Source organism: Limanda limanda, chromosome 16 (assembly GCF_963576545.1).
Source record: "Limanda limanda chromosome 16, fLimLim1.1, whole genome shotgun sequence".
Classification (NCBI taxonomy): domain Eukaryota; kingdom Metazoa; phylum Chordata; class Actinopteri; order Pleuronectiformes; family Pleuronectidae; genus Limanda; species Limanda limanda.
Genome location: NC_083651.1, coordinates 13959562 through 13984929, shown reverse-complemented (window position 1 = coordinate 13984929; position 25368 = coordinate 13959562). Strand labels below are relative to the sequence as shown.

The window sequence follows — 25368 nt, the reverse complement described above, 5'->3', positions numbered from 1 at the left end:
AATGTTTATGACTAACAGGTGTTGTTTGTGTAGTCACAACCTTGTGTAGCTAAATATTCAATCACAATTAAAACCACATCAATGCACTGGGTGATACATTTCTTCAATATGATAAAGTTGCAAACTATGGTATACTTTAAATACATTGTAAATACAAGCTGAAAATAATGTCCATTTGTTTGATTAAATTTGAAGGGCGTTGAGACTAGAGTGAGGCTCTGGCCGCAATTTTATGTCTTGAGCCCAAGAGAAAACTACCAAAGCCTGACCCAAATCCAAAAGTAACTTCCAAAGTCGAGTTTAGGGCTGCCACTAACGACTATTTTTCTATCAACTAATCGGACGACTATTTTATCGATTAGTCGATTAATCTAAACGACTAATTTTCCTCCAAAAAAATCAAATTGACCATTAATTTCAGTTAATTTTATTTTGACAACAACAAACTGTATGTCATCGTATAATGCAGCACAAAACAAAATGTAAAGAAAGGCTCAAATATTAAAGTGCAAAACTGTAGGTTTAAACTAGCAACTCCAACGTGATAAAAATAAATAAAAAAGAGGGCTTATAAGTTAAGTCAGCAGTGCAACTCAAAAAGATATCAAAGTTTCTATTTAACCCCTTATCAAAATAAAAAAGTTAGGTCTGCATATTTAACAAAGTGCAACATTTTTAAAGTATAAGAAACAATGGTGTCCAGCACAAAATCAAACTCAAACGTCAGTTAGACATGTGTGTTGTAATGTAACAATGTCAGCATGTCCACATGTTCGGGACTCAGTCTAGCGCCCCCCCCCCCCCCCCCCCCCCGCGCGAACGGAGGCTTCCCCCCGCGGGCGCCGTAGCTGAGGTGACGCGAGTAGGCCGCCGTCCGCACCTGCGACGGACGCCAGCCCGCAGTCCAAGAGAGAGGAAGCCCCCGCACCAGCGACGCCGTGAGGCGCCCCCCCCCCCCCCCAAAAAAAAAAAAACCCAACTTGAGGCGGGCCGCACACCGAGCCTCCGGCTGCGTGGAGGGGAGGGCGCCGGGGCGACTGCTCCCCCAGCCGCGGCATGCATAGTCTATGGCGGCATGTGCCCAGCGGTTAAAAAAAAAAATGCGTCAACGCATTTTCAGCGTCGACGTAATCGATGACGTCGACGAATCGCGGCAGCCCTAGTCGAGTTATCCACACTCTACTTGAGACTGACCACAGACAGGGCAGCCAAAGTACTGAGCAAATCTTCAAGAAACATGCAAGTTTAAATTAAGTGAATCAGACACATACCTTTGTGACATCAACCATTAGCAATGTTAATGACAATAAATATATAGACTATCACCTTTTCCTCTGAGATTGAGCCACTCTCTGCATTTCATATAATTTACTAACCGATCAGTTAAGAGTTTTAGAACTGGAAGACTATGCGTGTGTATTGGGTTGTTGTGAGATTGCCCTCTGCTGTTAATCTTTTTGGGAACTGGATGTGGATTAGTCTTGCAGTTTACATCAGCAGATTGAAGCGCTCAGGTGTGGCACTCCTAGCAGCTTGCAATTTGGGCATTCTCTCTCTCTCTCTCACTCTCTCCCTCACTCTCTCACTCTCTCCCTCACTATCTCCCTCACACTCTCCCCCTCTCCCCCCTCCATCTGTCTCGTTCTGCCTCTCTCGGTCTATGCTTGCTGCTCTGCTGACACACTGGAGGATGACAGGTCAGCAGGAATGACTGCAGTATAACTGGAGCTGGGCAGGATTTCACTGACCCGCCCGTCTGCTCTTCCTCCACATGGTACCACCTTTCTCACACATTGCAACGCGCACACACACACACACACATACACACACATAAAGCGAAACACAACCTCAAACACTCCCCAGGACTCCGCAAGAAGACGAGGGCGTTGCCTGCAGCGCTCGATGGTTCAATGGCTGGACTGTGACCCACATGCTATGATGTCACTTCAAGATTTGAGGGTTGTGTGTGTGTGTGTGTGGTGAGAAAAAGCAGAGGGCGGTTTGTGTGAACTGTACGTGTTGGTGCTTGTCATTGCTTCAGGATGGAGGGGGTGTAGGTGGACAGTCGACTCACTCTGCTCTGTTAAAAAAAATGACTGAGTGTGAATTAAATCCTCATAAAAAGTCAGAAACGTGTGGAAGAGCAACAGCATATCTGCCTGCACCAGCCAGTGTGGATCTGACCCACGTAACAGGGGATCTCATTAGTCACCCACTCGGTGGGTCAGCTGGCAGCACATTCAGACAGTCGGGTAGTTGAGCTCGTCAGCCTGTCAGTCACTCGCATATAGTTGCTTAATTATAGTTCACTGGTTTGCATAGTCCAATATGATGGTAAACTTAATATCTGTTGGTTAATTGGTCCATTCAACCAGATTTTCATTCCGTTTTTATTCATTCAGGTGTTTTCCGTTCCAATGAACAAATTTACATCAAGCTCTTTTCACAATATTGGATTTGCTAATGACATATTGGGAAGCATTGCTTATTTTGTTTTAAATCTATGGATCAGCCAATACTTTAGAATGTGAAATTTTAAACTCCCCAATATCACCATCGGCCCCCAAAATCTATGTCATCCATTTTAACCAATTAGATCTATTGGTGTGGTCACCTAGTTAATTGCACATCCTGAAACTGTATTAGTCCAGAAATCCACGGTGAGCATTGTGTAGGTTGAAGGTTTTTCTGTTGCTCAACTGGCTTCTTTTTTTTTAATGAGCCACACAACACGCAGTTTAACTGTTTGCTTCTCAGCCAGTGAGCTCAGTCTGTCAACAGGAAATGAGCCTGTGAGTTATCGTACTGGGGAGTCACTGTGTCAGGTGGTGCTGTACATGCACCTGAATCTGCTCGGTATGAGTGAGCTATAAGCTGATTATTGTTTAGCTTTCTTATTTCACTTCTTCCGTACGGGAGCGAGCTCTTGCATGGAAACGCCTCGCTGTTCCCAGAAACCACTGAGCCCAGATATGAAACAAAGATTAAGTTAGCTTGCTTATTATGCTTAGTTATTTCAATTTATGCAAATTTGAGGGGAAAACAGGTGTTTATTTTATGTAAAGGTCATACCCTGATATTCCGAAAAATAGAATGCATATCAATATATGAATCTACCACTGACCGGCTTTGTCCGTGTATTGTTTCCATTTCTGTTTTTTGACCATCCTCTTATCGCAGTGTCTAAAGTGGAGTCCGCACTCCGCACAATGTTACACAAGCACTTTATATCAAATCAACACGCAATGCACTGGGGGTGACGTGGTGAGCTATAATGGAGCTGTTTTACCTTTATGTAATGCTTGAATTCCTGCCCGTCCTTGAAAAAGTCCATATGCACAACCTTTTTCTGTGTAGACTGAATTGGACCAATAATTATGTAAACACATTTATTTTCACATCCTGCATAATCGCGTCGTCATGTTTTATCCCGTGGGATCCGATCTTCCACGAAGGGATGAGTATCCACTTTCCTGTTTATCAACATTCTTTTGCAGCTACCACTTTCATATTTTTTTTCTCCAAATTCTCATTCCTTACAATTTAGTGCGCCAAGCTTGTGACAGTGACTAGGTTGACAACAAGACAATTGTGTGTTCTGGAGGATTATTAGTATGTGTCATGATGTGTAGTGATGCAGGTTTTTTAAGCACCATTCGATATGGCCATATTGCAACCATTACTGCTGGACCCTGATTTGCTGACACATAACACTTCCAGATTCTTGTCAGGTCTAAGTGTCATAACACTTATATTAAACCGCCCTTCGTTGTTCTCTGGGTTAAACAACAAGATTTCAATGTTCACAGACTCACAGAAAATGTCTGAATCTTAAATTTAACATGTCCTTTATGTTTGTTTTTTTCTTTTCAGAACCGTGAGCTGCAGATCATGAGGAAGTTGGACCACTGCAACATCGTCCGTCTGCGTTACTTCTTCTACTCCAGTGGTGATAAGGTCAGCTCTTTTCCCTCTGGTTGTATCTTCATTTTAGCTTAATTTTTAAAATGAGAAGAAGGAAAATTACTGATTCTCGTTTTCGATTCTTTAAAAGGCTGGGTCAGAACATTTCACAGAAATAATATTTATTTTTCATAAACCTTTACACAGGCCATATTCATATTCACAACTGACCTCAGTTTATGGACCGTGGAAAAAACATTTCAAGCAGTTGCTGTTGAATGACATGATTTAATAAAATGTTGTTTCTTTTATTCATTCAATGCAGTGTAACTGTAACATTGAAACCCGCTAAAGTGACAACACAGCAACAGGCGATTAATTTACGGTTTAGAGAGCTGCAGTTAGTGGGCGTTGATGAGATACGATTAGGAGCGTCTGTGTGGGCTGCTGGTGCACTTGCACTTGCAACAACGCAGAAAAGGGTAAGACAGATGTTACTTAATTTTCACTTACCCGATTGCTATGAGGTGCTGGCTGTTGGCTGAGGGTTGACTGAGGGGGATGTCTGGGTTTCTGAGGGAGAGGAAGACCGGCGCAACACGTTGAAACCTCTAATCTCGTTAATTTGGATACCGTGCAGGCCAAGGTGTTTAGTTATGTTAGTTTTGCATCCTCCCTTGCTATTGGAACCTCGAGGCCCAACCCTATCCCTGAGCTTAGTGGGTATTTAAAGTGAGTGAGCAGTGAGATTAGTAAAATAATTTAGCTTTCTCTCACGGTCAAAGCACTTTCTAACAAACTCCCAAAATTGGGGTTTTTCCCTCACTCATCAGCCACAGTTTGTCTTTATTTTCCTGGGAAGTTTCTGCCTATGCTATTTTTTCAATATTCCCTGTGCTGGCCCCATCTCCCCTCAGCTGTCTGCCTGCTGGCCTGTGGTGCCTTACATTAGTACATTCTGTACATCATGACAGGGAAGTCCCTCTCGGCCCTTCTGTCTGTCTCCGTCAACCGTCGGCCCTTCCCCTGGAGACTACAAGGCTGGACTATGTCATTCAGCTAGCTGACAAACAGGCAAAGGTCCATGTGTCAAATATAGACCCACATGGAGCTGGCACACAGGCTGGCGGGACTATACCCATGACTCTGCGGTGAGGAATGCTTCCCTGTCGCACACTCGCTGAGGCCATGGAAAGCTGTCTGGGATTATAGAGTGGTGTTGATGGTGAGGGGTGGGAGAGGATGGGTAGGGGGCATTAGTCTGCTGGACTGGAGGGTGTTGGTTAATTATAGCCTAAAGAATCCCTCTCCTCCACGCTTTAAGCCCCACCCTCTTCCCACCCCTCCTGTCATGCCATGAGCCCACTAACCACTGGGCAGGCGGCTCGGTCTTGGTATACTGACACACTGAGCAGCCCTACTCCGGCCCAACCTGCCTTTCACGATCACATGATTTTTAATAATCTGCAACTCCTGTTTGCATTTTAGATTAGTTTAACCTTTAGACCCTTTAAGCCCCCCCTCCTGTGTCTGCTTTCATGTATACGTTTCTTCTCCCTTCTCCGCCCCCCCTCACCGTATGACTCTGGGCTAATTATGGAGACTGGCACCATGTTGGTGTGGGGATTTACCACCCATAGAGCCCTGAGCTGGAAAAAAAGAGTAATGAAGTAGGGGAAAAGGTAATGTCACTAGGAAAGAGAGGTTGGTGGACGAATATGTAGTTGCCCGGCAAGTTGATGGATAGATGACACATCAAACTGAGGCTGACGAAAAGACAAGATGAGGTCAGGTCAAGTGTATGTAGGTGCTGCTGGTGTCCTGATGTGAGGTTCATGCTGGGTGCAGCTGTGAGATGGCCCAGGACTGCTGCAGCTGGAGCCGTCAGCATGTGCACAGGTAGTCTTATGTAACCACTTCCATGTGGTGTGCTTGACACACACGGTGTGCTTTTTGCTTTTACCCTTTAACCACTTGTATAATACTGTTCAAACAGGAGGCCACCGCTCCAAACAGCGTGGGCAGGTTAGCAAATAGCGGGTTGACTTTCAACTCTTCACAGCAAGAGTGCACGACTTTCAGCTGACACAGTTTCCCTCTGCTTTTATTGACTCTCAAATCACATCTACATACATTTGCGCACATTTGCTTTTAGCTACAGTTTGATAATCTGATGTACAAATCAACATTCTGTCACACAACACTCTTGGCAGCAGGTTGAAGTTACCTGCTTTTATTTCTGCTCCAACATCCAGTTCTTTCTCAGGTTTTGTTGAATTTATTTCATCAACGTTAGTTATGATTCATAAACCACTCAAGGCATGAAGATATAAACCCACGTGTTGTTGGGCTTAATTATCTTGTAAAGACTCAGAACCCACCAGTCCTCCTACTGAGTAACACCATGTGATCCCAATGTGTCAATGACTGTGCTGACAAAAATTTCCAATACATTTAAACAAATACAACTTAATTAGGAATATTACATTTGAAAGTATATAACACAAAGGTATTTAGTCTTCAAAAGCCTTGAGTGGAGCCTTTGTTGTCTTTCTATGCCGAGGACTTTATTGTTTCTATTTTCTTTACCTATTGAAAAACAAGCTAATTTTGTCAGTTGTTCTGCAGAACTTATATATTTTTTATATTTGAATGTTTGATGTAATGAGCTCTCACATTTAGGCTGGATTACCAACTGCAAAGGGGGCAACGTCCCTGGCTCCTAACCCTCAGATACTCTCATTGCCTCAGTATTTCTGTGTGGCAATTTGTTTTTTTAGATTTGAAATGAAAATTTGTCTGATAATATTGTTCATTGAAGCAGAATATAAACAATAATTTCAAGGCCCTTCTGTTGTACTTTTGATTGAAAGGATAGAGAGCATGAATACATAGCATACACTTTATGTGATGGGCAAATAAAATTACTAGGTTCATATTATTATGCACAGAGAGGAGGTGGAAAATGTGATGCAGGGGTCTGCAGCACAGTTTCGCACAGGTCCTTCTCGTGGTGAAAATCTATTGGGTTATTTGATATAAGGGATTATGACGCAGACCCTACATACAGGACATGTACTCCAAAATATATGACCACCTACACATGTTAATAGGCGGCATATGGTTGAACAGCGTTGCCTCCAGTTTTTAAGTAAGGTGTGGTGTTCGGTCCGTAGAGCTGCTGAAACAGTGAGAGAAATGGGACATGTGTATAAGATGATATGAACGTGGCTCATTTTATTCATATTATAGACTTACTCACAGACGTGCATTGTGATGTTGTATCTGTCCTCATTCATTCATCTTTCTGTCATCCTCCTCAATTTCACAGATTCATTAGCACCGACTGTTGTGCAAATGACTGCAATGACTTGGTTTGCCATTTGCATTAAATCAAGTGCTGACTTGTAATGTAATTTGTCAAGTATGATTGCCAAACTCAACAAGGGACACCTGACCAGGAAGCACATAAACTAGACTTGTATGCCGTGTCCTGCTCAGCTGTGTCTTACACACAGCACCGCTTCCATCCGTCAATCCTGCAACATGACATAACAGTGATTGTCGTTGATGGATAGCTGAGGCCGTTGTTCAGGAGCAAGCGATTTCCTCAGACAATTAGAGGCTGAAATATTTAGCCGGGGAGCGAGTGAGAAGCCAATCAGATCCCGGCCCGGCTAACCATCTGGGAACAAGCCAAGGAAGTGGCTTTGTAGTGAGGCAGGAAGTGAGTCATCGCTGTTGCTAGGCTAAATATAGCTTTGGTGGCACTAGCGGGAGGCGGAGCGGGCCTTGCAGCCGTCACAAATGTTATCAATGGGAGGTTTGCTGGTGAAGGAGGAAAGGGCTTGTTCACCCACACATACACACGTGGCTATTGGAGAGAGACAGGGGTGTTACGGGGTGTGGTTGATAGCAGGGACAGATACGTGTTTAAATGTCTTTAAATGCTGTTTAGAAAATGCTGCTGTTTGTTACCAGCATCTGCAGCCCTGTTTGTATGCATCCGTCTCTCTATCTAATCATTTGAGTGTGAGCAGCACACTGAGTGCAGTCACCACAGAGCAATGCATTGAGCTGACAGAGGTGTACCACATCGTCTGACTGGGAGCTTTCACAGGTCCAGCTCGCTCATTGTGCTCTGCAGACCAGCTCTGTTCATCGCCGAGGCTGCATGTTGTGCAGACTGTTCACACGCTCGCACATGGAGGCGGATACGGACCAATTCCCTAACCAAGTAGAAGGGGAAGAGAGAAACAGCAGAGAACAACTTTATTAAATTAATTTGAAAGCCTGGATTTATTATCCTGAGGCAGAAAGTCCTACAGGTGTGTGTTTGTTGGTCAGACACTGGTCATCGACAGCGGCCTCTCACACGTTCACTTCCCCACTGGTTCGGTCCAGCTCTCTGGTGATATCGCCTCCAAGATTCCAGGTCCATTAAACACAATATGTTGCCGACATGTTTCCTCCAAGACTTTTCACACAAAAAAAGTGAACTAACTCGTACATTTGTGTTTTTGCATTCAGTGTTAAGTTCAGTGCCTATCTGAAAGCAGCAGAGCAGGGAGAGATGGAGTAATGCATCATTTGATGTGGTAGAATATTGTGATTTAAAATCAGATAAAAAAAAACCCAGCTCCCAGTCATAGATCACATAGCTGATAGCGGAAGTATTCTGCACGTCACCCAGTCCAAATGTGTCATCTGACGTCTGCTGCTCTCCCTCTCAACACACTATCAAGGAGCAGCAGGCGAGTTGTGACTACATGACTGAGGATGTCTGAGGGTAACTTCCTTTGCAGTTTATAAGGTGCATTGTGTCTAAAAATATTTCCCAACTGTTGCATTTCATCACGAGTGCGGTTTGCGGTCGTGACTTAAACGTCCTGAACAATAGTTTCACGAGAAACACCCAGTAACTCAGTTCAAACAGGAAGTCCTGGAATAATTGGGTAGAGAAGCCTCAGATGCAGCATCCTTTCAGGGTCAAACGTGCACGACCCAGCCCTCCAACGCGGGCTTCGTCCAACCAGGAAATGAGGAAATGATATCATTGTCTGTGGTCGCTGTTGGAGTACAGGCCATCATGACGAATGCCTGTGTGTTTCCTGCCCTTGGGATAGAGCCCTGTACAATGGATCCCCAGTTAGAGAGAGGAAAGAGAAGGCAGGGGCCGAATCCTGCAGTGAGACATCGAAACGAGTGCTGTGAAAGAGGACATGAGTTTCATCAGCTTCCTTCATCAGGGAGACACACTAGACACAGGAAACGAGAGGGAGTACAGACAGAGGGAGGGAAAAGAAAAAGAAAGGAGACGTGCATGAATGTGTGCATAAATAGATCATAAATGTAATTTTTATTCAATTTATTTACATGGAATTTTGTTTGGATCTATAGCCTTAAAACGGCGTCTTGTGGGGGTTAATTCTTCTGTTTGCTTTTCTGCAAAAGTCTTAATTTCCAGTTTTTCTGCTTTATTCATCTGGGTTGTGTTTGTGCACATGGTGTAACCTCTTATTTCTTGTTTGTGCTTCTCTCCAACAGAAAGATGAAGTGTATCTGAACTTGGTCCTGGACTATGTTCCTGAGACTGTCTACAGAGTGGCAAGACACTACAGCCGAGCCAAACAGACCCTGCCCATGGTTTTTGTCAAGGTATCAAAGTGTGTTTGTTTGTGTCTGTAACCATCATGACCAACCAGAATATATTTGATCATTTATTAACAAGAACAGGGAGATATTTTACCGATATCTCACTGTATTTTAATATTAGAATCAGTTATGTCCAGATTCATTTTCTTAATTCGTTCTACTTTATTTAATCAGGCTAATTCACCAGGTATCACCACTGCTTATGCTTCAGTTTAATTAATAAACATACTTTATTAGTAAAATATATATATGGTAAAGAATCAGCAAGATAGTGACCCATCAAAGTAAAGTTAACCACCTCCACCTCTAATATGATTTATTTTTTCCACACTGTAAAACTGTCTGGCTCTGACAGATATGTGAAACAAATGTGAGAATAATTTGAGAGGGCAAAACTCGCAATTACTTTCTAATCGCAGTGAAATCATTGAAACAAAAACCCACAGTTTATCATTTAAACACCGTAAAAGGAGGACATTTTGAAGTGACTTTTCATGCGTTTACTCGTTTTAACAAAAATTTGTCTTCATCTTGCTCCATTTAAATTCCAAATATGTAGGAATACATTACTATTTTAAATTCTGAGTAGTTTTAAAAAGTGTATATGAAAGGTCAACATGTATAACATGAAATATATATGGATCAGTTTATATACCCCAGTGCACCGTCCACCAAAATAACCAGTGCTGTGATTGAATCGGAGGGAAGAAGCAGACCATGCAGTTGCAGGAAAATGGTTTATTTTATCGCTACACGGCCTGACTAACAAGATTCAGGAGTTAAAGAAGTGGAGTGTGACTCTGTCCTCTAAACATTTGCTGATAAAACATTACACACTTGACTGGGCTGAAATCGATTCTAGAGTGGTTGTGTCCAGACTTAAACCCTGTAATGAAAACTGAGCTTACTGTTTGTGTAGTCATAACCTGTGTGTGTGTGTGTGTGTGTGTGTGTGTTTCTGTGCGTGTAGTTGTACATGTACCAGCTTTTCAGGAGTCTGGCCTACATCCATTCGTTTGGAATCTGCCATCGGGACATCAAACCCCAGAATCTGCTGCTGGACCCGGAGACCGCTGTGCTCAAGCTCTGTGACTTTGGCAGGTGAGCGACCCAGAACGCACAACTTTGTGGAATTTAGTCAACCGTGACCTGGCTTTCCCTGGCATTTGAAGGAGCAGTGTGGATTATTATTATTATTTTGGAAAATATGCTTATTCACCTTATTGCTGAGTCTTAGACAAGAGGATCAAGGCCACTCTCTTATCTGTTTAGTAAATATGAAGTAATGACAAGGTGTCCTGCAAAATAGTCTGACACATTCCCAGGCTTATTCTGCACTTAAGTGATTTTCCAACTTTAAAATTTGTCGAAGTTAAAGGTACTGCAGGCAGATTTCTTTATCTTTGGACAGAGCTGAGTCGTCAGTTTCCAGGTTTTAATCTAAGCTAAGCTAACCGGCTGCTGCTTGTATCTTCATAGGCATTTTACAGACGTGAGAATGGTATCGATCAGAAGTGTAGTTCCTCAAATTGCTGACCTGTTCCTTTGCTCATAAAACTGACACATATGGACCCTGTAGTGTTAATATTAGACTTTAGACTTTGTATAAAGATGGTCGAGGTGACCACTCCCAAAAAGTGACAACAAAGTGCCTTGATCACCCTCTGATGTTTGACTGCAGATTAGGTCATACAAATACAATATACCCCTCCATGTTAGCAGATTGGACATGGGCCAAACTAAAAAGTCAAAACTAAGGGATAAACTAAAGGATTTTTCTCAAAGACCTTGTCTGTCATTTGCAAGTTAGAGTCTGTGTTGCATTACCCAGTGTTGTTTATAAGGAATAAGCAAGTAGGCAGTATTTTTTTTTAGTTCACACATGCAAATCCTATTTACTTTGCTTTTCCTAAGGTCGATATTTCCTTTCTTTTCGCCCCAAAATGCTACAGAGTAGGAGGTTGATGATCTCGGTGACTATGATGATGTTGATGATGGTGATTATTATTGTTGTGTGTGTGTGCAGTGCTAAGCAGCTGGTCCGGGGAGAGCCAAATGTTTCCTACATCTGCTCTCGCTACTATCGAGCCCCTGAGCTCATCTTTGGTGCCACTGACTACACTTCCAGTATAGGTAAGCTGACTCCAGCTCTCACTACATTTAAGTGGGTTATTGAATTTTACTCATTATTTTAATTAGTTGACAAAGAGAAGAGAACATCATCAAGTGTTGTGTGTTTTTTTGCATCACACCAGTGGATTGGTGTCGTATTTTTTCCCTTTTCGTCTTCTTGTCATTGACTTGCCTTTTTCTTCAGATGTGTGGTCAGCCGGCTGCGTACTGGCAGAGCTGTTGCTAGGGCAGCCAATCTTTCCTGGTGACAGTGGAGTGGATCAATTGGTTGAAATCATCAAGGTAAAAACTTGGGGGGGAGGGAGGTTTCACATGGAGTAAAATCTATACACAGCACTGAGGTGTCCGAAGAAGTTCTACAGGGAATGTAACGCTGTGTTCTGCCTGTCATCTCGTTCTGTCCAGGTTCTCGGCACCCCGACCCGAGAGCAGATCCGTGAGATGAACCCCAACTACACCGAGTTCAAGTTCCCCCAGATCAAGGCACATCCTTGGACTAAGGTGAGTCAACAGGTACAGGAGCCCTTTTACTTCTTTAAGATTCACCCCCGCCTCATCTCTCCATGCTTGTTCAGACCACATACCTGCTGGCTGCTCCATAGACATCACCCTCCATCCAATACAGCTGCTGTCCCACTAACCCGCGTGTTTTTAAAAGGATAAATATATAGAATAATAAAGTTGTAAACAGTTGCAATAAAACTCTTTAGCCAAGTTCACACTACATAGTTTTCATCACGATTTGCCAGTGGCTGATGAGATTTGCATATATATGTGTAACACCCTATCGCCAAGTCTCATTAATACAATATTAAAATCCCATGTTAACAAGTGTTAACGAGGCTGACTTGACAAAAAGAAAAGAGAAATGAACCTTCAAGCTATTACAAATAAAGCTCCTATTTTTTTTGAGAAACAGCGTTAACTGCTGAACTCACAACGACGCTCGGCTCATGACAACATGAGTAGTGTTTACCCATTCAATGTGGCAGCTTTATATTCTCATCCAACGGCCTTTTGCTCCTTTTTCAAATCGTCTTATGAAAGCAAAGGTTGCACATTTAGTGGGGATGACAAATGACAAAACATAAAGAAACTTTATACTTAAAGATTAGAGCTTTTCTTGTTCCCGCAGTCCTGTCAAAAACCTGTCAAAATGCTTGTGCCACAATATTTTGTTCAGCCCCTGGTGGTTAAACTGGCTGGGGAAAGAAATTGTCCATCAAAGTGAGAATATTTTCCAACTTTTGTTCTGAACAATCTGTAGCACGAAGAAATGAAAACCTGATAGATGAACGTTTTTCAAAATTTGAAGTGAAGTCCCAAGCAGCTGTGAGTTCAGGAACACTTGAACAATGCTGCCCAACATGTTTGTAGGGTGGGTGATGGTGTTGAACCCGTGTCATCTCAGGTAAAACTTGCCCTTGAAACCTCAGGGCAAATCTGAACAGCAGACTGGATACAGATGAGATGGCCAGTCCCTGCTCATTCAGCCGCTCCTTACTCTGTTCTCTGTTTCAGTCTGATAATGACATATGAACCCATCTCTCATGGTTAATGCTTTCATTTTAAGTTTTATGAAGTATCAATCTGTCAGTAAAAGATTCAGGGACATTCTCTCTACCTGGTTCCCCCTCAGCAGTCCCACCCACAGCTGCTCCATTGGATAACAGAGTCATCCAATCAGCAGGCTGCAGCAGGCTCTCTTGTTAGGTTATTGGACTCCCTGCTGTGGTCGCTCGCTGTTACTGCAATCAGTTTACTACTGTTCACCGCTGCAACAATCAGATCCATCCATCCATTCATTCATTCATATACCTTCATCGTGTTACATGTGACATGAGCATTTAGATCAGTTCAACCATTGTGTAGGAAACATCTACTTGTTGTGTATGTGTTTGTGTTTGTGGAATGTCTTGACAACAATTGACTATACCTCGTACGTTCTCCGTTGTGACACCTGTCTTTGTGTCTGACTGGTGTTCAGGTGTTCCGGCCGCGCACGCCCCCCGAGGCCATCGCCCTGTGCTCTCGCCTGCTGGAGTACACGCCCACGGCCCGCCTCACCCCCCTGGAGGCCTGCGCACACTCCTTCTTTGACGAGCTGCGCGAACCCAACGTCAAACTGCCCAACGGGAGAGAGAAGCCCTCCCTCTTCAACTTCACCACCCAAGGTATGACCACTGAAGTTCACACGGATCCATTAACCGAGAGGAGGACTATGGATCGTATAGTGTCAGTTTTGCATTGTTAACATAACTGAAATTATCATGGGTTATTACGGTCCTGGAGGTATACTGTGTCTGGTTGTCAACACGGTCCTCCGGTGCCTAAATTGGTATTTTCCATACTGTAATGTCATTCTATACAACCTAAGCTAAAAGGACATTAAATTGTGTTATAAATGAAAAGAATACAAAAATCCGACACGTTTTTTTAACCTGCCTTTTAATATCCCTCTTGTTACTTCAAACCTTTCCTGCCTTTCCCCCTTTTTTACAAAAGTCACAGAGACACAACAGCATATCTCATTCTTTTTCTTTCAGAATTATCCAGTAATCCCTCTTTGGCCTCCATACTCATCCCGGCCCACGCCCGCAGCCAGGCCTCCGCCTCCACCCCAACCAACACCTCTGCCACCACAGGTTAGAGCAACAACTCCTCCACTGGCCACTTGTTTTCTGAAGCTAGACTTGAGGCTTTTTATTGCTGCCAGTGTGCAAATAAGTTTCATCCTTGTTCCAAACATCATGCTAGAAGTCATTCTGAGCAGTGTATGCTTTTAAATTGTTTTTAACTCTGAGCAGAAGTCGACATACCTATCGTACTGAGTCAGTTTCACTTTTTTACCCCTGGGAGTGCGAGTCCACCCTGAAGCTGAGCTCACAGCAGTGGCTGCAGGAGGAAACAAACTTTCCCTGCTTTACATTTTTTTTTCCAGTGCAGCTGCTGTAAAGTCTGCTTAATAATGACAACACAGACTTTTACCTTACGCTCTCACTGTGTCTCTGTCGCTCTAAGATCATCTCCTCTTCCTGACCGTAGATGGCAGCAGCACAGAGCGAGGTCCCAGCACCACCACCGCCTCTGCCTCGGCATCCAACTCCACCTCCTGAGCCCGCTGACCGCCCCGCCCCACCCCGGTCTCAGCCCCAGCCCCACTGCCTCTCCATTGCCCCGGCTAGGGGGGGGGAGCTCTGCCCAGCTCTGCTCTGCCCTGCTCTCCTCCCTGACACCAGCGGAGCGATGCTGACGCAGTCCCGTCTCAACAGCTAAGACGTCGGCCCCCTACGCGACCACGAACACAAAACCCAAGCCTCTCCCTCTTTTATCCCCGACTGACACCCCCCTCCCCCCCGATCCAGCTGTTTGAACTCTACTCCATCCTCCATCGAAGACGTCTCTCCGTGCTCTTTCAGCGGGGAAGCGATGCGCAGGGCCGAAGGTGTTGTCGACTGTACTATTGATAAAAGTACACTGTACATGTATACACAATGCTAGCCTGCTAATGTTTGTAAGAGGACAATCTGTAGAAAAAAAAGTCCTGAGCTGTTCCCTGACTCCTCTCGTCCTCCCCCCCTGCATTGATCCATTTTTCTGCATCTTCATCCTCTGCCTCCCCCCCCCACACCCTCCTCTCCCTCCCTCCCTCCTTTGGTTTGTCTTGTAGTGCATGGCCTGAGTATGGTTAGGATCACCTCGGGGGGGTTCACCATACCCTCTCACTTGTCACCTCCACTTCTGCAAACAAGGCATGAGGCTCACGCACGCGTATACACACACACTCAAGAAACACACACACACACAGACAAACACACACACACATGGATGCATGACGATCCTGATGTATGTGGGAAAATAAGCAACCGTGGAGGTAATGTTTGGACACGTTTTTTGTTTTGTTTTGTTTTTTTCCTTGCCTGGGGTTTGTTTTTAAATGTTTAGCGAACAGTTTTACTCGACCTTGTTCTTAATTTTCCTTTGATTTACTCCCGGGCAGGCTTTTTATTTTATTTAGTTTTTTTCGGATCGCCATGTGCGATGGATGTGACATGTATCTGGTCCTGTGTGCTTGTATAATATATACATACAATACAAAAAAAAAACATGCATACATACACAGTTTATATATTACTTTTCCTTATGTATAAAAAGTATATATAGATATATGTATATTAACTACAATGGTTCAGAAATCAGTTATGGTGAGCTCATATCTGGTAGAGCAGTGGCAATATTTGCCGCTGCCTAAAGACGATAGATTTAGATGTGGTGGTGTTTTTGTTTTTTCCTCAGTTTGTTGCTGAAGCGCAGTCGGACTCCAGCCGTCACTTCTCCGTTCCCCTGTGTCGTCTGTATTAAGGCCGTCAGTGGATTTAGGGCACCGCTCTATTCTCTGTCTTTTTACCGACTCTGTCTGTAACAGTGTTTTTTTCTGTGACAGTGCAGCGTCTAGACACCTCCTCTCCCCACAGTCTAGACTCTAGATCTTCCTCTTTGTCTCCGTGAAGAATTCGAGATTGTTTCTGAACACTTTTCTTTCTTCCCTCGACTCTTTGAGAAATCTCGGCGGTCGTCCTCCTCGGCTCCACCGCTGACTTCCTCATGTGTTGTGACCACTGACTGAAGTGTTAGCCTAGCACTCGCCCTCTCTCTCTCTGTCCTCCATATGCCGCACATAAAGCCACTCGGTACAGTCTGTCCAAGCGTCTTATTTACAGAGAATACTCACTACATTTAAAAAAAAAGAAGAAAAAACGAATAAAAATAAATACATAAATAAAAAAAGCAGAATTTGTATATACAGTATAAATGCTCCTCACCAAAATTCTGACTTGTCTGTTTTTTTTTTTTTAAATGTTACGTTGATTTATCTTTTTCCATTTTGTGTTCAAGGTATGTATATATGCAGACCCATGTACTGTTTATGAGCAAAAACAAAGATGACGAAGGGTAGGGAAAGATAAAAAAAAAAAGAAGATAAAAGATGAAAAGAAAAACCAGAATCAGGGCAAAACTGATGATGTTCATGGATATTGTAGATGACGATAATGATCAGCTTTATCCAGCCATATGTTCAATCTTACCTGTACAGTACAGTAGATGACAGCTGTATTATTGTAACAAGAACTAGTCATGTATAGTGTAACTATAGTTTGGAGTGCCTTTGCTTTCATACACCTTCGCCTTGTTTCCTCGCCCCCTCCTCACCCAGCCCACGCCACCGACCCACCCGAATATTGTGACTCTCCCTTTGGTGCTGTTGAATGTCCTGCTAACCCACCACTCACACACATTCACACATACACACACAGACACTCTCCCTCACTTGATTTCCACCCTCCCTCTCTCCCACTCTTTCTCCCTTTTCATTGCACATTTAATGTCATATACAGACATTGTTAATCGTAAGGATATTTTTCCTCAACTGAAGATGGAAAAATATAGACAAGTGTTTATTTTAATAGATGTTTTATCTTGGACACACTCACATGTAAGACACAGCAGTCCTCACACGGACTCCTGGGCGTGTGTGGCGAATTTTGGGAAGGTGGCGTGTTGTGGATGACAGCAGGGGTTCTAAAAGAAAAAAGGCCTCATATACTGTATATATACGAATACAGTACCGTTTCTGTATTACTCACAGTGTTGGTTCTGTTACCAAAGCCAAACTATGATGTAGTTGTGATGAGCCATCCTCAGAGGCAATAACGTATTCTGACTCTTTTCTCTCTGGATATTTCTGTTGTTTCTCTCGTCTCTCCTCTATTTTCGGGGTGGGGATGGGGTGGGGGGAATTCAGTAGCACCTAAAGGGGTCGTCGAGTCATGTAGCCTTTCTCCTTGTCTCCCGCTTGCTGTAATTTTGCATTCATGAACGTGTTGCTACCCTCAACCGGAAAGTCTGACCACTTCACCCTTCCCGACTCCAGTTCAATAAAAAACAACCACAAAAGCTACCAAAAAAGAAGACGAGCGAGCACATGTGCTGGTATATTATTATTCATTTTATTATACCAGCATATATACTTGTTCCAAATGCTCACTGGGTTTAACTGGGGCTAAAGAAAAGAAAAAAAACATCCTGTATAACAGTACTACTACTTGAATGCCTCTGTTTGTGACTGAAATTTTTATTTCATTTGTTTTTTTTGTTTTTGTTTTTTCTTTTGTTCTGTGAAGGTATGCTAAATGTGCACCTCTGTAAATATCCCCCCTGCGTGCTCTGAGGAATAGTTCCCTGGTACTGTAATTTGCATTAAATAAAGAGTAGGATAGCCTGGAAATGATAAAATAAGACCGTCTTTACATCTTCTTTTAGTGTCTTTTTGTCTCTCCTTCATGGATGCCTTTACATTTTATAAAAGCTTGCAATTTTCCTTTACTTCTTAGATGTAAAATACAATCAAATGTTCTCAGCACTCAGATGCATCAGTCTTGGACACTGGTCATTGCTCTTTATTCTCTAGAGTGTGTACTACATACAATTTAGCATAGTTGGATCTATTTGCAGTAAATTTACAAAAGCACAGGGTTAACCCTAACCCTTAAGAATCATGTTTATTAATCTTTGTCTATTCAATTCTTTTTAGAACAGCATTCTTTTTACCCAACGTACATTTTAAGAACATTCTTTGGTTTTACACATAACCAGCTTTATTTTTTCTGTGGCACCAACGATCGATCAGTCTCTTATTTTATCAATTATCCTTTGCTCCAGTACCACCGCTAGGGGGCACTGTTTGTCTTGCTGCCAATGACCCTTTATTTTTAGGAGCAATTCTATTTGACCTCATTCTCGTTGTGCATAATCCAAAATGCAAAACTGCAGCCTTAAGAAACAAATATATCTGAAAAGCAGATTGTCTTTGCAACAGCAGCCCTTTTCATTCTCTGAGAAAACACACACTTGTCTGTGGTAGCCCATTATAAAAACATCAAAGCAACTTTAAGTCAACATTCAACAGAGTCTGTATACTAACAGAAAGCTAATTCAAAAAACATAAATGACAATTTCAGTATGATACATTCAGTCAGGAACCCTTTTTAATGATTTAACCATTTATTGCACAAATTGGAATACGGTTATGCTTGGCGCGGATGGATCCTTTCTTTGGATGTTCCCTGGATTAGCCACACAGCACGCTGGGATGGCTAATGCTTCATTAATAAAACTGAAAAATTTAGTGCAACCTCATCCATACAGGACTTTGTGCATTATATGCGACTGTTACATGACAGAAATGTAATCATTAGTATTTTTAACACATTTCTATAGCTGATCTTCAGTTGTCTGAAAATTCGTCTTTAATACTGGTCTGGAAGCAAAAGCTTTCTAGATAGTGAATATTTATAGGGTTTGTGAACGGTTTGTTAGAAAGGACCTGCTTTTACTGGAGACAACAGAGACATGGTGGGAACATACTCTTCATCCTGCAGGTCCAGTGTATGGAAAAAACTGCATAAGAAGAAAGGAAAAGTGAGGAAATACACATTCACATTCCCAATTTCCTATTATGGCTGCTTTTTGTTTAAACCTTGATCAAACCAATGTGTCAGCATCTGTTCCCTGGGCTTTAAACTCAAATAAATAACTTTCTTGACCACTTGGGGGCAGTAGAAAAAAGCTTTAGCGACATAAAACTGACACAAATGATGAGAATAGTCAAGTGAACCAAATAAAACAATAAAGCAGCAGCAACTGAAGCCTCTTTCACATTTACCAGCAATCATTGAACCCAGTGCTTGTTAAATAATAATTGCTGCTGCAGTAACAACCTGTGAAACAGCAACATTAAAAGCCCATATAATGTAAAATAGAATATTACTGTAATAGATACATAAAATCTGCTAAACCAAAAACAATACCCACTTCAAAGTTTAAAGATACACTCTATGAAAACTCTATGACCTGCTTCGAGCATACAGAACATTGATGAGGAGATGCAAAGCATCCATGAGTTGGGTCAGGGATAAACTGAAAACTTAACTCACTGTTAAAAATAAACACATCGTTATCAGATACAGACATCACCGCTGTTGTCCTGCTGTGGTTGTGGTTGTGGGTTGTGAGTTGCTGGTTATACATGTATGTGGCTGAAGTGACCTTCTACCCTGCCAGGCCCATTTGCTGTGGCATGCACACTAAACGTACTGCCTCCATCACAGCCTGCATGTGCCCTGTTGTCCTGGATGTGTGAGACACATACCAAGGGACCATCTTGGAGGCGGTAAGCAGTGGTGGCCTCCATATTGAATGTGTTTCTTTGCAGCATGGCCGGCCTAACCAATTGTGTTTTCTTTGTCTTAGGTTCACCTGCTGCTGTTTTGCTTGGTTCTGTTTGCTTTTGCTTTGGTTTTGACTAGTTTTATTTCTTTTTAGCAATTTTTACTTGATATTGTGTTTGGACAATTGGGTTACATCATTGTTTATTTTGTTTAAAAAAGTATTGTTTGTGGTTATATTCTTTTATTTCTGTTTTTGTTTGGCAGGCTAGGCAGTCTGGGCGAGCTCTCCTTGTAACGCATGTGAGTGAGGGCACCGGGATAAGAGTGTGTGTGCGCCATTGTTGCTGTGTTTTCAATCAATCAATCAATCAAAATTTATTTGTATAGCCCATCGTCACAAATCACAATTTCATAGGGCTTAACATGGTATGACATCCTCTGTCCTTAACCCTCAGCAAGAGTAAGGAAACTACTAAAAAACCTTTAACAGGATAAAAAATACATAGAAACCTCAGAGAGAGCCACATGTGAGGGATCCGTCTCCCAGGATGGACAGAAGTGCAATAGATGTCGAGTGTAGGAAAACATCATCAGGATAAAGGTTTTAGCAGCATTGATGAGGGTAAACATTTTGAAGGATTACTTCAATACTATATGTCAAGCAGTCCTGCTGCAATCATAGTCTATGGTCAGCAACCAGAAAGATCATGATCCACCATCAAGATCTGATGCCACCATAGTCCATAGTCATTGTCCACTGCTGCCAATTAGGATCCATCATCAGCTGCCACCTCGGTCGTGGTCCACCACCATTATCTGATGGTGTGAGGCACCTGAGGCGAGTAACCGGTGGCACTCCTTTGACTGCCTCTCCTACTGACACCCTTCAAGTAGCTAGTAAAAGCCCAGAAAATGTATTTTACACAATATGGGCCCAATATTCATTCCACAATTGATTGTCATTTTATATATATTTTTGGTCTTCCTCTTCCCTGTTTCCTTTGGAATGTGTAGGAGGCCGGAATAGTTTGGGTAACCCAAGGGCATCTGCCAAAAAGCAATCCAAGCTGTCTGAAATGAGGTCCATAAAATATGGAACTTCACAAACAGCGCTGGGAGAACCAATATGGAAAGCAGGAGTGGGATGAGGGAAAGTAAATGCTGCAGGGGGGAGAGGAGTTGAGTAAATGGAGAAAGTTGCAGCCTGAGGCAAAGGAATGGGACCAGGAGAGAAGGGAAGAGGACCAGGATGGAAGGAAAGAGCCGAATGCTGGAAAGGAAGAGCCTGAGGGCAAGTTGTAAAAGGGTAAGGATGCGCAGCAGGATGAGGGAAAGGAAGAGGAGCAGGAGTGAAGGTATGAGCAGCATGGGGTGAAGGAAGACATGCAATTGGGTAGGCAGGAGCAGAGTGAGGGTAAGGCCAGATGACGCTACCTGAGGAGAGAAGAGTCAAATTGTAAGCTTTTGCATTTTCAAAAAAACACACTCGAAGAATGTTTGACCATGTCTTGCTGATCAAAGGTAAACTAACTGCATCACATGCACCTTGTGAAAGTATCACCTGTAATCTCAGTGCTGTTCTACCTGAGACCCCAGTTGAAGACGGGTGATTTGACGGCACAGTTTTGTATAATGATTTTACTATTGTTACAGAAATTTGAGTCAATGTTACCCCAAAGAGGAAGTAGGATATGAACAAAGCATTAACCCTTTGATGCACAAGCTATGGAAACCCCTTCTAATGCCAAACATGGGTCAAAAATGACCCGTATTCGTTTTCTACGTTATTTCATTCAACACATTAATTCACGAGTATTCTTTTGGAGTATTCTTAGTATATTTAAAGTTCTAAGTGCATATATGAATCACCTGGAACAAGGCAGGGCTGCAGCTGCATCTCAACTGGGCGGCCAGGCTCCATGTTTTTCCAGTTTAACTGGGCATCAGGGCAACTTGTGATTTTTTTTGTTTTGTTCCAGATGTCGGTCAGTCGCAGACTCGCTCGCAGATTCATTGGTGAACATGCTTTTATTGGATGTGTTAACACGTGTCCTCCTGTCGCTGCTGGATAAAGTCATCAGACTTGACTTTTAAAAGATGTTCTTGATGATGAAGTTCAGTCGTCTGAGAAAGAAACAACCCAAACACTCATCAGGAAATGCCATAGTTTGTTTTTTGTAGTTTCTGTAAGGTAAGTGTGGTTTATTTGTGTCTAATCACCAGGTGAGCTGTCTGATGTGTGTTGCCAACGTGACACGTGTGAAGAGGCAAATCTGGAAAATACCTTAACGTCTACATTGTGGAACCACGTGTTGTGTATTTCTTCTCTTCTCTCAGATGAGTACGTGCAGAGTAAGTAAAGTACCCTGTGGAAATATGACAACTCTGGCTGAGTGTATTCACCGCTTGTGTATTTCATGTTTAAAAAGATTGTGGTCGTGTTGCATAGTTTGCTTTATGTGTCCCCATGCGAGGTGCGTATAACGATGATTCATCCACAGCATTTTACTCACAGGAGAAGTCTCCTTATGCTGGCACAAGCTCAGTGTAGAAGAGGAGATGCTCTTCCACACTCTACCCCTTTGATAGCTATGCAAACCCCTTCTTTGATGACAATGACGACTCCTCTTCCACATCATCAAAGGAGCTTTTTCATCAACATTCTCCACAACTCTCCTATGAAGAGGAGCATCAGTTTGTGACGCCTGGTATTTAGTCTGCAGTGTTTATTCTGTTTTCAGACTATCACCAGGTAACATGGGCGTTTCCTTAAACAACTTTAGGTGTTGTACAGCTGGAAGTGCACCGATGATCTCAGCTTCTTGTGGAGTAATGAGATCATTTGTTTATTTCAACGGGACCTTCAATGTATCAGCGCTCTTCAGACAGAGGCGCTTTGTGAAAATGACGAATCTTCAACCAAACGACAACATCTTGAATAAAGACAACAGCTTAGCCCCAGTTAATCTGGAACACCGGAAACAGATTTTTCCTCTCGGTTCCTCTTCTGTCACTTGTTGCAAGTTTTCCAGGTGATCCGGTGTAGATCACCTTGTCCTGTCGCAGTCAATGACTCTGTGTACATTCTGTTGCCATGACTTGGCGCGACAGAGATAATATATAGCTATGTTATTGATACGGATGATACAGTACTGTGGTTAGATGTATATAGATGATAGTAAATTGATTGTTTCTGAAGTTTAATAAATGAAAGTTACACAACAATGTGTCTGTTACATTAAGGTTAAGTCTCTCTGTGCAGTTTTGTAATTTATGTTTCAAATACAAGGAAATGAATCACATGTATCATCAATGAAAAAACAGCCAATCCAGGTCAAATCTCAATAACAGGAAATTATAAACTGGCAGGAAATACCATGTGAAACAGACCAAGTCAGCTGTTTTATATATTGAAATAAAAAAATGCCTGTTATTTGTAAATCACAGCTTCCTTCATGTTTATGTTAATTTTCTCTTCGTTCTATTCAGAGATACCACATTCACTTGTGTGTGGTCTATGTTAGCTGATAAAGAGTGGTAACCACTACTAACCAACAACCAGCAGGAAAGTGGGTCACATAATGACAAAAACTTTCAATGACACACATGGAAAGGAATGAATCAAATCAATAATGTGGGTGTTTCAACATGTGTTACATTAAGTTACTTATATTTCATCAACCTACCATGTTACAGCCCTGATCCTGTATCTTTAATATAAATGATTGTATAAAAAAATGACCTGGAGTTCTTGTCACAGTCCCAACAAAACCTACTCGTCATGAAAAAAGTGAACTTCTGACAACTGCTCATTTGCTTAATTTACAAATCTAATATATTTATTTATGGTTTAAACTTCATCTCTCATAAAGGTCACAGATGAGGAGCCTTTTGAGCTTTTGTGACCTTTGTGGCTCAGTAGGTACAGAGTTTTAAACCAAATATCACATCAAAACATGGTGTTTTGAATCACTTCTCTATTTTGGACTTTAAGTGGCAGTGACGTTGTTTGAACTAGATAGACAAGGAGAGACTGGCCAGAGACGCTTCACACTACAGCACAAAGCCGATGACTTTAAGCCGTCTTCTTCTTGTGAACGTGGAAAACTGGATTGTGTCTCCCTTTTTTCTTTTCTTTCCTCTAAATTCTAAAAAGTTGATCTTGACATGAACAAGAAGTCGCTGTTATCAAGGGGAAACACACGCAACACACACACTAGACTATCGACCCAGTCCTTATTTGGCGAGCGCTGACCAAAGCAACAGGACTTCTCAGCTGGAAGATTTTGCAATGCTGCGGCAAAAGCTTGTTCCTTCGCCCACAGTGTGACAGCTCACAGTCAGCTGAACCACAGCTGCCTATGTTCAACAAACAGTTTCTTATATTAGATCTCAGGGGTAAAAAAGGAGAAGAGGCTTGTGTCTGATTATAGCTGACTGCAGATATTACTTCCTCACATTAGTGTCTTCAGTCTATTTTACAGAAAAATCATCATACCAGAAGACAGGTTTCATTCTGACATGGGCAGCGAGAGCAGACAATAAGAAAATGGAAAAAAGAAAGATTCCACATCCGTTCTTTGTTGTGACAGTTAATATTGCGCATTGAGATATGCTCATGGACCACATAACCACAGACACGAAAACATAACTACTTATGTCTTAACAACTGATCTGCAAGCCGGGGATTGAGCGTCAACACCTATGCCCCTGTTGACGCTTCATGAGCAGCACATATGAGAAAGTCTGCAACGGTGTCATCAGTCACACGTCAACCGGCTCTTACATAAGCCCACGACCATGAGTTTGCATCTCTGCTTACTCAGCAGGACAGATTTAACTGGAAATGAATACACTTATTGTCACAGATGTTGCAGTTTCACAAAACCCCGAAGTTGTGTCTTCCTCAACATGAACTTTATGATCTGCCTCTTATTTTATTTTCATTTTAATTTTCATCCAGCTGATGTTTAAAACTTGAATATTACAATCATCATGACATTTAATTCAATTTTTAGTTTTTATGAGAGGTGTTTATTTGATTGATGTTCATAAACTAATTTCCACTTTATACCTGCTTCATAACGTTGACTTCATGCTTTCAAAGAGGGTGATCATGTGACATGGAAAGGAAACTGGTGTCTTGTCTTATCAGAAGACATCCTGTGTCTTGTGTGGCAAGCGGGTTGGAGAGAGGGGAAGAGTAAAAAAAGGAGGGAGGGATTTATAAGTCATATTCGCCCTTTACATTTCTTGAACATGAGGGCCATCACTGTTTTTCACTAAGTCCGGATGAGAAGAAAAGAGGCTGGAAGGAGAAACCGTTAAAGGATATTTTATGTTATTGTGGTGACAATTAAAAACCCTGAGGATTTAGTGGAGGATCAGACTGGATGTTTCTCTCACTGGAGTGAAGTAACGTCACAGAGGAACCTCCTGTCTGCAGGAG

At 42.4% G+C, this 25368-nt stretch overlaps 1 protein-coding gene across 4 annotated transcripts in view; it reads left to right on the top strand.

Annotated features, from left to right (window-relative positions):
• Positions 1 to 17988, top strand: part of gsk3ba (glycogen synthase kinase 3 beta, genome duplicate a) — a 29744-nt gene extending 11756 nt beyond the window's left edge. The window contains exons 3-11 of one of the 4 annotated variants that reach the window (XM_061088012.1): positions 3874 to 3957; positions 9451 to 9561; positions 10529 to 10659; positions 11585 to 11691; positions 11876 to 11973; positions 12097 to 12192; positions 13679 to 13865; positions 14238 to 14336; positions 14737 to 17988. In XM_061088012.1, the coding sequence (XP_060943995.1) occupies positions 3874 to 3957; positions 9451 to 9561; positions 10529 to 10659; positions 11585 to 11691; positions 11876 to 11973; positions 12097 to 12192; positions 13679 to 13865; positions 14238 to 14336; positions 14737 to 14807 (984 nt within the window). In that variant the 3' untranslated portion in view covers positions 14808 to 17988. Of the gene's footprint in view, positions 1 to 3873; positions 3958 to 9450; positions 9562 to 10528; positions 10660 to 11584; positions 11692 to 11875; positions 11974 to 12096; positions 12205 to 13678; positions 13866 to 14237; positions 14337 to 14712 lie in introns of all 4 variants that reach the window. The other 3 variants (XM_061088010.1, XM_061088011.1, XM_061088009.1) reach the window with 3 other exon arrangements.
• Positions 17989 to 25368: the final 7380 nt, after the last annotated feature.